General features: G+C 48.0%; 1 protein-coding gene across 2 annotated transcripts in view; it reads right to left on the bottom strand.

Annotated features, from left to right (window-relative positions):
- Positions 1-13474, bottom strand: part of INTS1 (integrator complex subunit 1) — a 28077-nt gene extending 14603 nt beyond the window's left edge. For both annotated transcript variants that reach the window (XM_030958248.1, XM_030958249.1), the window contains exons 1-25: positions 13304-13474; positions 12909-13199; positions 12158-12354; positions 11806-11943; positions 11048-11207; positions 10571-10676; positions 10122-10308; positions 9847-9992; positions 9403-9544; positions 8888-9064; positions 8530-8638; positions 7792-7912; positions 7047-7124; positions 6389-6546; positions 5133-5229; positions 4594-4685; positions 4209-4269; positions 3630-3827; positions 3218-3347; positions 2874-3053; positions 2633-2782; positions 1897-2076; positions 1605-1709; positions 611-778; positions 222-333 (exon numbers count right to left, since the gene is read on the bottom strand). In XM_030958248.1, coding sequence (XP_030814108.1) covers positions 222-333; positions 611-778; positions 1605-1709; positions 1897-2076; positions 2633-2782; positions 2874-3053; positions 3218-3347; positions 3630-3827; positions 4209-4269; positions 4594-4685; positions 5133-5229; positions 6389-6546; positions 7047-7124; positions 7792-7912; positions 8530-8638; positions 8888-9064; positions 9403-9544; positions 9847-9992; positions 10122-10308; positions 10571-10676; positions 11048-11207; positions 11806-11943; positions 12158-12354; positions 12909-13199; positions 13304-13361 — 3541 coding nt within the window. In that variant the 5' untranslated portion in view covers positions 13362-13474. The remainder of the gene's footprint in view (positions 1-221; positions 334-610; positions 779-1604; positions 1710-1896; positions 2077-2632; positions 2783-2873; positions 3054-3217; positions 3348-3629; positions 3828-4208; positions 4270-4593; positions 4686-5132; positions 5230-6388; positions 6547-7046; positions 7125-7791; positions 7913-8529; positions 8639-8887; positions 9065-9402; positions 9545-9846; positions 9993-10121; positions 10309-10570; positions 10677-11047; positions 11208-11805; positions 11944-12157; positions 12355-12908; positions 13200-13303) is intronic.
- Positions 13475-13958: the final 484 nt, after the last annotated feature.

Here is a 13958-nt window from a genome sequence, read left to right as displayed (position 1 = left end):
TGCTGCCTGCAGAAAGCAAAAAGAGAAATAAATAAGCCTGAAAATCTTTCACTCTTTACAGCAATATTCTGATAAATCTTACAGCTACAAACATGTAGTGCAAGGGTCAAGCCTGTGAATAGGATTAACACTAGTCTGACTTGTTAGGAGACAGCAGATAGAGAAAAGCCATCCTGCATTGACCATTACCCCTCAAAAAAATCTGAGCATACTTCACTGACCTTGAGGTGGCCCCAGTGTCAGGAGAATAACCATGGCATGGACCACAAGGATGTGCATGGTGGCTGTTTCCCCACTAGTCCAACGAAGGAACACCTGATCCTGGGACTCTGACTGGAAAAAAGCAGGATAAGACAGGATGAGCAAATTGGGGAGAGAAAGGACAACATCTCCAACAGTGGCCACAAAAGATACTTGGGAAAAAGTAAAAAAGGCTTTTTACAAACACACAGGCTTGGCTCTGATACTACATCACAATCCAATTATTTTCAGATCAGGGAATTTTTGAGCTGGACTTGATTTATCCAAATTGAGTAACCCATTAAGAGCTTCTGTTCTGTTAACTTGCCCAGTGCCTGTGAGCTGCTGGGGCAAGGCAGGAGGCACTCACCCAGCTGTACACCTCCTCACCCTCCTTGCTCTGCCGCATGCGCTTGATGTAGCGCGAGAAGATGGAGAGCAGAGCCACGAGCACTGCATCTGACTCAGCACTGTAGGACAGCTTGGAGAACAGGTGGGACATGATGGTGGAGCGCTCCACGATCAGTCGGGCAACGTCCTGCAGGGAGAAAACATCCAGGAGGTGTTTACTGCAAAGCACAGCCAGGTCCCACTGTTTCACTGCCTCAGGTTCTCCATTCCCATCATCAGCCCCGTACACACCACTCTGGAGATCACCCTGTGGAGTCAGGAACTGATACAGGAGGGAAAAGGCTGGTGCTTTGCATGCATCTTTGCATGCCCCAGTAGAGCACAGATGCATTCTGATGCACCCCATTACAAAATCAGCCTTTACATAGCTTTACTCTGAAGAAAAAGATCTCCTGACACTTATCATTCAACCTCCTCTGTGTATCCAAACAGAGGCACTATCACCACATGAGTCTTAAAAGCAACAAAAAAAGTACCCAGGGAGAAAAAAGAAAAAAAATCATTGTTAAAAAAAATCACCAAAAGCTTTTCTAAAAAGAAAAAAGCTCACAGAAACAAATCGACCCAGAAATCTAGTTTTGGTTATAGGGGAGTACATATCCCACCATTGAAGTTCCTGACTTCCCATTCTCTCCCCAAACACATATGACTGCAGGTTGAGCACCTGCTTATTTATGAAACACTGCCAGGTGGTGGGATTTCCATCAAACCACTATCCACTCTTGCATTCCCCATTCCAGCTGATGGGCTGCTGCACCAGAGGTTATTGCTCTGATTACTATTTCATTGTATAAACCAAAGACAAAGGTTTGCCCTTCAACCCATGCACAGACACAAACATGCAGTTATTGGAGTAACACACTCCCCAAAACTCATCCTGGTGGTCAGCAAGTCCCATGCCTACCACTCTCCTGGAACATGCCATATGTCCCCCACACAATCCCTCCTCTCACCAGAGCAAGGTCATTGTGCTGTCCCTGCTCCTCCACTGGGGCATGCTGGGAGAGGTACACCAGGTAAGCACTGATGGTCTGGGGATCTGTCTCCATGTGGATGGCCTAGAATGAGAATTCCTTTCATAAGAAATCAGGATTTAATGAAAACAAGCACCAGCATAAGCAAAAACCTTCTGCAAGCACATAAACATGCCAATATCACAGCCAGATCCAGTTTGTTTAGATCTGTTTCAGCACTAGTAGAAAAAGAGCAAGCCTGACACTCCTCCCTTCAGCTGCTTGCACCCACCTGCTGCAAGGCCAGAGCTGTCGTGGCTCTCACACTGTCAAACAGTGGCAGCCTCGGGAGGTCTCTCAGCAGCCACTGATATCCCTGCAGCAGCTCAGAATCACCAGAGTCTTCTTCCATGGGGTGATCCTTCTCCTCCCCATCCCGCATTCCTCCTTCTGACAGCACCAAGGACAGGCCCTGCACAAGTCACACACATACAGCTGTTGCATATGAAGCCACAGCTGGACTGCTAGGTTCATACTAGTGAATGTAACAGAAACATGCTTCAAACACCACAGAACAATCCAAATGCAGCACACAACAGGTTTCATCTCATATAATGTGTTTTCTTGACAGATACCCTGCTTGAAGTTTCAGTCTGAGCATGATCTTTGTGAGGCTTCCTGCAATTCTCTTTGCCTTGTCTATGCTCCAGAGCACCAGGCACTCACTCACAGACAACAGCCTCTGCCAATTACTCCACATGGCACACAATCTCCTGAGCCTACACCTGAACTCCACAGGAAACATAGTAAAATCCAGCTCTATCTTCAGTACAACTTAGCTGTTGAACAATAACTTCTGAGCAGCAGGGAGCAGAAGTGTATTTGATGGGATTTGGAGATTGAGACAAGTCACTGAAGGAGGATGACATGGAACAGCTTCACCGTGCTGGCTCTGGAATCAAGATAACCTAGGGCTCTGCCCTGGGCTTTAGACAGACCCTAGTCAAGATGATTTCCATTCTGCTCACCTTCATGGCCAGGACCCTAGAAGCCACCTGGGAGGAGCTCAGGCGCCGCAGGAAGTAGTCAAGCACCTCACAGGTTGTCTGTTCATCTGCTTTGGGTCCCAACAGCAAGTCTTGCAAACGTCCAAGCAACTGCCTTTGTTTCTGTTGTCTCTGTGGAGTGATAAGTTGGTCTGTCCAGTGAAATCAAATCCGGGATGCACAGAAAGTAGGTAACAGAAGTGATCCCCAAGAGAATGCTCACCTGGCGTTTCTTGGCACGCTGGTCCTTGCTCTCACCCTCCTCTTCTTCTTCACCTGAGGTCGATTCATCAGCAGCATCATGAAGCAGGAACTCACAAAGACACTGCACAGGCAGGACATCCAAGGAGCCCTCACTGGACTGAACCAGGTCTGCCAGCCATGGCATTGACTGTGATGAGGCCTGGGAAGGATGAGAGTAACAAGGTTAGCAGAACACAGATACAGCACACTGATCATTTAATTCCTGAGCAGCAAACCACCTTCCCCTGAATCTCACTCAGCTTCCTTTTGCCCTCACTCTGTTCAAGTTTCAGAGACAAGGGATCCAGTCCCACCACAGCCCACCTGTCTTTGGATGATGTTGAGAAGAAAGTCAGGATGGCGACTGCGACACAGAAGGTGGCCCAAGCGAAGAGACTGGTTCAGGCTTTTCACCTGCTCCAGGACATGTGGTGGAGGTCTGCGAGGGGGGCCCCTGCCACAGAAACAGCAAGTTACAGGCTGGCAGACCTTCACTCTGATGTGAGGAGGATCAGTCAGTTCTGTAGTGCATGAGGGGTTTATAGGAAGGTGGCAGGCAGGTTGGAACCAGATGATCTTCCAACCAAAACCATTCTATGATTATGTGATCCCATGGGCTACCACACCACAGGGTTTTTCTTCCCCACACCAACCAGCCTGTGGAGGAGCAGGGTTTCCTGACTAGTGCTGTTAACTAGGATTTCATAATGGTACTAGAATGCAGAAGGCTACTTACTGAGGGTCCAGACTTGTCAGCTGGGACAGCAAGAGGCTGCTGCTTTCTGTAATTGTTTGTTTTGTGGATGCAGCTGCCAGATGACCCTCAAATGCAAGAATCTCCTGTTTTTCTCTCTGGGAGATTTGAAGTTCACGATTAATCATCTCTGTGCGTGTCTCCTCATCCGTCAAGGTACATTGAGGATAGGAATAATTACTGAGAAAAAAAGTTTAGAAAAGGAAATGGTTATCTTGTTCTATTCAAAATTCATGAACCACAGTCAGAAAGAACACAGGACTTCAGCTCTGATAGACAATGTAGAAAAAACCAAGTAGTTTCTCAGTGGAGCTTGGAGACTGAGACCTTCTCAGCAAGGCACAGCAGTCATCCCCCCTCCCCTTCTTCTCAGCTTTACTCCCTTGCTTATAATGTTCTTGTCAAGGGAAAGCACTTTTCCCACTCCAACTACAGTGTTGATGCCAGTTTATTTTACACAAGTCCCACTGGAAAGGAAGGAGTTGCATGGCACAAACTGAATTCAGAAATGTGTGTTTTCAGTGGTCTCTTTGACATACATAGGGATTTAACCATACTAACTTGGTCATGACCATTTCCATGAGCATCTTTAGAGAAGGGTATTCCTCCCATGCAGCCAGACCTGCAGCAGAGAAGAACAATAAGGAATACAAGGAAAAAAAATAGAGCCTTTAAATATACTCTAACACATTGCAAGGTGGGGAAACATGAGCTCACTTGAGAACAGCTCATAACACTTAGAGCACAAACAAGGCAACTCCAGCCACATGCTGGTCCAAACCCCACCTGCACACATTTTTCACCCACAGGGGATACACAGTTATTTAAGTGCAGTTACCTCACCAACCCAGCACAGGCCTTGCACACAAGCAACCAGACTTCTGCAGAAAACCCCTTGGCCAAATTTTGCAGCACAACTGGCATCCTGAGAAATGTCCAAACTCACCAATATTTTCAGGATTGAATGCAGCCACTACTAGCAGGAGAGGCCAGGCTTTCCAGTAGAGAGTAGAAATAGCTAGATTTGGAGGCTGGTACCTGCAAAAGCCACCAACAGAGATAAGTGGTCAAGTTTGGTTCCTTAGCTCATCCCAAGTCTGCTTTTCTCCTTCATCATGCACTGTTTAGATTCAGTCATGCCAGTTCAGTCCTTTTCCCAACAAAGAGACACACACACACACACAAAAATCCTTTCAAGAGGGAAAGCAGGATTCAGCTAAAGATTTCTAGGGCAGAAAAGTGAGTGCTTGCATACCAAAGTATATTCCATGACTCAGCTCTTGATTGCTCTAGAGAAATACCCACCTGAACATGACCCTGAAAATCCTTGTCATTTTGTTATTATTATTATAAAATTTTTGTAATTATTATTATTATCAAAAATTTAATACAGAAAAGCATCTTAAAATCTGTGTGCTGGAAATGTTAGTCACAAGGTGAAAGTGAGCTAGATCACAGCAAGATTATCTATGAGATAAGTCTTACCCTGGAGGTAGCTGGATATTCTCTGGATGGTGATAAGTGCACAGATTTAAGACTGCATCGATCAGCTGGATTCTTTCTACCCTCAGGACCTCAACATCTGGAGGAGAAGAAAAGACTGAACAAGTTATTGACCTGTCTACCTGCCTGAAAGTCCTTCAAGAAAAGCAGCACAGTGTAAAAATAATTTTACTTCAAGCAACTGTGTTATTGTGGGCTTGCTCTTGTGATATTACAAAAACTAAAAATCAACATTTAAAGAGCAACAACACAAAAAATCCTATAAGTCAATATATAAGGATATGGAGCTTTTCAGCAGCAATCTGGTTTAAATTCTTAAGGGTACTTTTTTCCCAAATGCATCCAATATGATACTTGTAACTTTTTCAGAACTTGGATACACTCCTTCAGGTAAGCAACAAATCTGCTCAGAACTTCTGGGGCTTGGAGGAACTAAAAATGCATTTCAACTTTGTTGCAAGTTTTCAGATTCACTCTGTGTCTTCCAGCGTATGAAATGGTGCAGGATTTAAAATCCCATATGAGAGGCTGGACACATTTTGAGAGATACTGAACAGCAACAAAGCAAGGAAAGCCTAGATCCTTCCACAAGCACTCTTGCCATTAAGCAGTCAGCACTAAGAGCATGTAAGATGCTTTAAAATCAAACTCTGACAACACCCTCAATTTTGCCACAAACACACACAGTTCAGCTGAATGGATGTATTTATCAGCAATGCAGGAATTTAGACAAATGCTAAATGAATTCATAAAAGGAGTAAGAGTAAAGATTGCTTTTGTAACTGCTATTTTGTAAGTGTCCCAATAATGGACTTGGGAAGAGCACACAATTGGTTAATTAATTTAACTTCCAATCCTTCCATTTTTGCATAGCCTACAAATTTCATTTTACAGTACGTACAAAGGACTAAATTGAATTTAAAAACGCTGACTCAAAACTCTGGGTGGTTGTTCACATTCCTTCATTCTCCACACAACCAATAATTTCCCAAACACTTCATGATACAAAATTAGTAACAGAGAGAAACAGTAAGAAAAAATAAGAAGCTCCTCTAGTGAGAAAGCAGCAGCAGCACAGCTGGCTTTGAGCCAAATGTTTAGCCATCACGACTAAAATATGCTTTAAGTGATGCAAAGGCACTTTGGTAGGTGGTAGGAGCTGTCTCAGCCCTGGGTGGCAATAGGAGGACGTGGAGACAGAAGCCAGCTCTTGCTGGTGGGAGCTTGTGCACCCTCACCATCTGCTTGCACAGCTGCAGCCCTCTTCACCAAGTGGTCGGCGAGCTCCATGGCATCGGCGGGGCCCAGGGGCAGGTCCCGCGACAGCCCGATCACCAGGATGCGCATCAGCGTGTCCTCCAGGATGGGCACCTCCGAGCACAGCCGAAGGAAGAAGCTGCAGGAGACAACAGACATCTCACACCACACACAGCAGCCTCCTGGAACCCTCCACAGACCTTACAACGTATCTGAGCAGAAGATACATCACAGCTTCTTTCCCTGATCTCCAGCTCCAAATGCAACTATTTGAAACAAATTATTATCTGAGTATCACTTGAAATTCCTTGTACCTCTATGCTTCAGCCTCCTTGAGTCTGAGCTCCCTAACCTTACCCCAGTTACCCACACACTGTGGGGCTGCTCTCCTTACAACTACAGTGTCAAGATACAGAACAGCTTGGCACAGGGAACAGGAACGAAGGAGGAAGAGGAACAGATGGAGAGTGGAACAACACCCCCCAGTTTTATGGCAGCGTAACAGATGAAGAAAATCTGAGCACAGTTCCAAGCCTTTCCAACACAGAGCTATATAAGGATCACCAGAAATCACCCATTCCTCTGCCTCCAGCTAGAGCAGCTCCCCTTGCACCCACCCCGGGAGGGGCACGCACTCACTTGCGGTCACTCTCGGGGGGCCAGTTGTCCCATTTGTAGTAGGTTTCTGGCTGCTCTGTGAAGAGCACCTTGTGGAGGCTGTAGAGATGAAGAGGACAGTAAACACCATCTGTGAGGCTTAAGAACACATACAACAGTCCAGTCTCCCTCAAATCCTGCTAAAGCTTCCCAACCTGCACATGAAGGAGCCCCGTCAGATAAACGAGTCTAGCAACAGCAACAACATGATTCAGAACAGAGAGGACTATGCAACCAACATGGGCTCTGGGCTTTTATACTTTCAGTAACCTGTCTAGCTTACTATTAATTCTGGCTTGAACTGTCTCAGTAATGCCTTGTGTCAAGACCCCAGGATATCATCTGTTCTCCAGAAGACAGAACTATCTGTGGAGCCCTCAGCCACAGAGCCTTAAAAACGATGTCAAACAAAAAAACAACAAGGAGGCCACAGGGAATTTGTTTGGTCAGATAGCTAAAATCCCCTACTGAGTGGACCCAAATAATCTAAATCAGAAATATTTTCCATTATCATATAAATCAGAAATATTTTCCATTATCATATATTTCTGAATGGATCTGAAGAAGTTTCAGAGAGGGAGACAGTCCCTGCTATAACTGTTTCTACTCACTGTCTGAAAATGGGAGAGAAATCTAACCAAACCCTGGTGTATACCTGGTTTTTCATAATATATCAGTGTTGGGGAAGGGACTGGTTATGCACAGACATGACCAGGCTGACTCTCACCAGTGCACATAGTCCTTTGGAGCCAGTTTGCTGATAGATGGAACAACTGTATGCAGCCACCAGACAGCATCTCGCTGGATAGCAGCAATCTGGTTCTGGAAAGAGCGCAGCACTTCCAGGTCTGAAAAACAGTCAGGACACAAAATACACACATGGGCCTCATCAGAAGTGTGGTGGTTTCAAGAGAGTAACCAGTACTCTGAGGCATCAACAGTAAATCATAGAATCACAGAATGGTTTGAGTTGGAAGGAACCTTGAAAATCATTTTGTTTCAATTCCTGCACCACGGGCAGGGACACCTTCCACTAGAGAAGGGAAACCCGAGGAGTGTATGAGAAAGACTTGAGTCCCCCAGCTCTGGCAGAACATGTTCTTTGCTTTCTGACAACCTGCTGCAGCAAAATCCCCAGCACAAAGCACAGATGGATTCATTTTGTGAGAAGAAGGCACATGGGCAGTCATGTCAGTGCCACACCAAAGGCCTGTCTTCCCAGCCCCTTAATCCTTACAGCTGCCCCTTCAGGCCTGAGGCCCCTCCACCCACAGCTCCCTCTCCCCAGCCTCTCAGCCACTGCTTCCATAGATACAAGAAGCACCTGGCCATGTAAATGCCACATCCCCAATCTCTGTCAGCCCCAGGATGACAGCAGGCTCCCAACCCTAGCTTCTCCCAACACCAGGGACAGATATCCACTAAAATGCTCATCCTCAGAGAGAACCTAGGTTCTTCTGCTTACTCTTTTTCTCTCCTTTGTCCCAAGCAATTCCAGCCTCCTTCACCTGGGCTGTGATACCAAGCATCATGGAGACAGCTAGCAGGTCGGTTATGTGGATGACAAACCGCTCCTTAAAATAGAAAAGAGGAAAAAAAGAGTTGAATAGCAACAGCCAGAGCTGCCTTCTGGAAGTGTTTTGTCATCAAAAATTATGAACGTGGATGTTTGGAACTGAGATATGGGAGTGCTGCTATGAGACACACAAATAGTGACTCACTCAGACACCAAAGAGCAAAAGGAAGAATGGCCAGGAAAGCAGACACAGAAGAGCTCAGGGCATCATTGGCACACCCAGCAGCACAAGGGTGGGGAATGGTACCTTGAATTCCATCTCTGCATACAGGGCCTCCTTCCTTTCCTGCATGAGACCCAGGCAGAAGGCCTGGAAGTTGATCTCATGCTTTGTCTGCTTGATGATCTCCCTCAGCAGAGCCCGTGAAGCTCGCAGGTAATCGTCCTTGGTGGTCAATAGGTCCTGGAACACCATTGCCAGGTACTGGGGCCACACAGAGAGAAAACGTTCAGTGCACTGGAATGGGTCTGCATCCACAAAATGAAGAGACACAAGGGAACCATGCTGGAGGTACCCTGTCCTTCACACCCCTGGGGAGCTGTAATAATGTTTCTCTCATGAAACTGCATTATTACCCAGAATGTGGGAGTTAAAAATGCCCATTTTTGTTTATTCCGAGCAAGAATAATAATATAATTTCAAAATAGTACGATACAGATCAGACAGCTGTCTGTGAAAAGATTCATCTGGGCCTCAAAACAACTGTATCTGTCAGGTGGGGTTCTGGGGTTACCATCAGTTATCCATGACACTGCACCTACCTTTGGAGCTTGCTCTGAGCTGTGCTGAAGCACAGTATACAGGATCTGCATGTTGTTGGGATTTCTTGCGTTTGATAGTTCATTGAAAATCACAAACTTAATGGTGGTGCCCAGGTTATCCCTGTGTGCATTCAGCAGCTCCCTGCAAGGGAAGACCAGGGATACCTGAACTGACACTTCATTGCAGCTGGACACATTCTTTTCATTTCTCCTTGAAGTATTTAGCACAAAAAAGTGAAAAGGATGGAACAGCACATATCAAAGGACAATATCAAAGGACTACTGAAAGATTTCTAGGACAATGAAATTCATTTAAATAAGCACAAGACACTCTGTGCCCCAAGCTGATATTTAAAACCACTGTGCAGAGACACTGAGACTGTCAAGTCCCTGGGCATGTCTCCCACAGTGCTTTCCCTTCCTGTCACAGACCCAGTCACTCACCTGACACACAGCATGTAGTGGTTGAGAAGGACTTTTGGCTTGAGACGAATTTTGATCAGGTTGGAGATAACTTCCATGTCCTCTGAGCTGTGGGTGTTACAGTTCATACACACTGACATCAGCAAGTCCTGAGCTGGCTTGGTCAACTGCAGAGAAAGAGCAGAAAGACTCCAGCCACTCGCCATTACAGACCAGAAAGGTACCTGGAGTACAGCATGCAGCCCTCCTGGCTGGATTGCAGACCAGGGCTGTGCTCCAGCAGCTCCTCTCCTCACCTTTGGGTTCTGCAGCCACATCTCCAGCCTCTGCACAGCCATCTGGCGCACCTCTTTGTAGCCACAGGTGGCTGTCAGCAGGCGCAGGAGGTTCCTGGAGACGTTGTCCATGGGCTGGCGCCGGTTCAGCTGGTCCCGGAGCATGTCTAGCACATATTCCTCCACACTCTCTGCAAGGTCTTCATACCTGGGCCACATGAATTGAACTTTACTCATTTCCACAAAAGCCAGTCCAGAGATCAGCACTCTCTCTTGTTTGTGGTATGACTTGCAAACCAGGAAAATCCTCTTTTCTCTTGGCCCCAGTTTTATCTTTATCAACATCCCCCAGCAGATGCCACAGGAGCACAGAGGAGCTTCCTGCCACAGCTCTGCAGGGTGAGTGAGCACAGACACATCTACAGACACAGCTGCACACAACTGTGTCAGGAGAGGAAGAGGCACTGTACCTGGGCATCAGCTGGCCTGCCTGCTCCGGGCTCATTTTCTCCTCTGCAATCAGCAGCTCACTCTGGCTGTCCTCCTCCTCTGTCATGGAAGGGTGTGGGCTACTCCCTAAGAGAGACCAGGACACAGTACACCCTATGAGACAACTCCTCTCCCTAGAGATCAATCACTGGCCACAGCACACAACTCCTCTCTCTTGAGATCAATCACTTGTGCTCTGGCTTGTTCAGCTTCTTTCAGGGATCCCTTTCAGCACACCACAGCCTCTCACACTGCATCCCATACAGGACCATTTTTCACCACCCTCAAACATCCCCTGCACATGAGAGAGGCCCAAAAGAAGAAAAGCAATGTCTGGAAACTCAAAGCCTGGTCTATATGACTCCATCTAATACCAAACTATTCTCACAAGCCAATAAGAACTGCAGGCTCCATGCACTCCCTGAACCTTTGTTCCTGGTTCCCAAACATCATCTTACCAGCACTAAGGTCCCCTCCACTACGTCCAACTTCTCCATGCAAGAGCATGGTCTTAGGAGGCATCTTGGTGTTAAAAGCTGTCTGGATGTTGTCCACAAACGTCTTGCAGTGAGGGCTGTCCACCCAGATGCGCTCCCCAAGGGAGTCCTCGATGTACACCTGCAGCAGGGAGCACAGTCCATTTCCATGCGGTTAATCAAAGGAGTATTTGTGAGTTTTTATGAATTTCCAATATACAGAGTAAGAAACTAGCACAACCAGTGAATGGATGAAAACCAGACCAGATGATCATACAAGAGCAAAAATATACACCACCACATCCCAAGCTCTACTGGGCACCTTCTCAAAAGAGATTTTGCAACAACTTATACCATCAAAATATACAAGCTGGTCAGCCCAGCCTTTTTAAGTTAATCCCTACACACCAAAAAGAAAGCAAGGAATCTCTGCAACACTTACATCAATACAGACTCTCAAAGATATGTCTGAAAAGAGCAGGGTTAAGGCAACAAAAGGCAATGGTGGCCACATTCGAGAAACCCATGGAGATTTTTCTTTAAAAGGATGGGCCCAGACTCCAATTTCTGCCTCCTCCAGCTGCATTCCCACAGTGGACAAGAGGACACTAGCCATCCATCCCCTTCCCTACATCTGTAATAAATCCTATGATGCTCTCCTACTCCAACACATCCACATTTCCCAACCCAGTCTGCCCACCACTGCCTCAGTCCAGCAGAAGCCTCCTCAGTTCACCAACCTTGACAAAGATCTCTGGCCAGTTCTCGTCCTCTTCGTAAGCTGCCATGAGAAGGTTGCATGCCAAGACAGACACAAGACTATTCCCTTTGGCTTTGAAATTGATGGAGGCATCTCTTCGGAGCAGGCTGCACAGTGCCTGGAATAACATCCACAAAATCAAAATAATAAACAAGTCATCTATTGAGAAAGCATGCAGAGAAGGTGCAGAAAGAGAAATACAAATTGCAGTAGCTTGCCACAGAGCTCTGGTATTTACAAAGCCATGCAGACCATGCTCTGGCCTGAGAGAAAGTGCAACTCTGCTCACAGTTTGGCAGGAATGATCCATCAGTGACTTTGTGAATCCTCACCTCGATAACCCCTTCGGTGGCAAATATGTTGGGTTTGATTTTTGCCAGGTACATGAGGCTCAGGTAGAGAGTCGTGTCAGGCTTGGCTCTGTTCATCTTCAGCTGCTTCACAGCTCCACACAGCACCCCCTCAATACGGTCATCGTTGCCTTCTGCCTCTGCTGCCTCAATCTCATCCAGCAGCACCGTGGGGACAACTGCAACCACCAACACACAGGCATTAGCATTTACCCTCATGCCAAATGACCACCCTGAGGTGCTGCAGGACCAGTCACAAGGGACAGCAAAGCACTGACCAGCTCACTTTTAGCCCCTGCAATAACTTTTCCCTACACAATTGCCATTAAAAGTTCTGTTTCACAACTGACAATGCCCCTTCACTGTTTTTCCATGCTAGCACACTCCTCGGTAAATGTATCCAATATCAGAAACGGAATGACAATTCAAAGGCAACATCCAGACCCAGAGTTTGCTAAAGAAGTATGTGATTAACATACTACAATCAAGACTTTGAGATCTCCTCGAAGGAGTATTTCACATATGGCTACTAACAGCTATCAGAATGAACGCAACCCAATGCCAACAGAAGAGAAAACCTTGACTTCAGCCCCATATCCAGAGAAGGAAACCCTCGAGGAGAGAACATAATTGCAGTGTGGTCTTCCAGAACGACTCCTGGGAAGAGACTCCAGAGCAAGGAGAAGTTTCCCCGAGGTTTCCGTGCGACAGCAGGAGCGCAGCGAGGCCTCACCTTCGATGGGGATGACAGAGGGCTCCTTGATGGAGGGCGAGATGGCTCTTTTCTCCGCCACGGCCGCCTCTGCCAGGCGTCCCAGGGCGCTGAGGGGCGGCGTGGAGGAGAGCTTGGGGCGCTTGGTGAGCCCGGGCAGCCCCGCCGGGCCCGCCAAGGCGGCGGCCGCGTCCCGCTTGCGCTCCGAGGGCAGCCCGGGCGGCGCCGGCTTCAGCAGCGTCACGGCGGCCTTGCCCTCGCCGCTCTGCCCCTTGGAGCCCAGCGCGATGAAGTCTCCGGGCGGCGGGTGAGCTGCGAGGGGAGACATAGCGACACAGTGAGCGAGAGTGAGGGACAGCGACAGTGAGGGACAGCGACAGTGAGGGACAGCGCCCGGCCGGCCCCGCGGGACTCACCGGAGGGCTTGGGCACGGCGCTGGGCCGCCGCACGGCCGCCGCCTTCGGCCGGTTCATGGCGCCGCCAAGCACCGGCCCAGGGACGGACCGAGCAACAGCCGGGACAGACAGACAGACACTGCGGACCGACAGCCGGGACCGACCGACGGCCGCGGCCGCACGGAACCGGAACCGCCGCCGCAGCGGCACCGCCCGGCCCGCCCCGCCGGGCAGCGCCGTCTGGCGGGCGGGAGGGGGAACTGCAGCGCCGGGGCCGCCGGGGCAGCCCGAGGTCAGAGAGGCTGCGAGGTGCGGAATATGTAAATATCTTCTTAAAAAATACGTTCTTTGGTGCTTGATCCGTCTCCTATCCCACGCTGCTAGCAGCAGGACAAGAGGACATAGTCTCAGGCAGCAGCAGGGAGTGTTAAGTCAGACATCAGGAGGAATTTCTTCATGGAAAGGGGGATTATATGTTGGGATGGGTGGTGATGGAGCCACCGCCTCTGGAGGTGCTCAAGAAATGACTGGACGTGGCACTCAGTGCCATGGTGTGTGAAAAAGTGATTAGTTCACAGCCGGACTTGGTCTTAGAGGTCTTTTCCAGATTAAATGAGTCTGTGATTGGGGGATCTGGGATCAAAGAGGGGGATCAAGGAGGTGGGATTGGAAGCT

This window comes from Camarhynchus parvulus, chromosome 14 (genome assembly GCF_901933205.1).
Source record: "Camarhynchus parvulus chromosome 14, STF_HiC, whole genome shotgun sequence".
Taxonomy (NCBI): Eukaryota; Metazoa; Chordata; class Aves; order Passeriformes; family Thraupidae; genus Camarhynchus; species Camarhynchus parvulus.
This window is presented reverse-complemented; position numbering and strand designations above follow the sequence as displayed.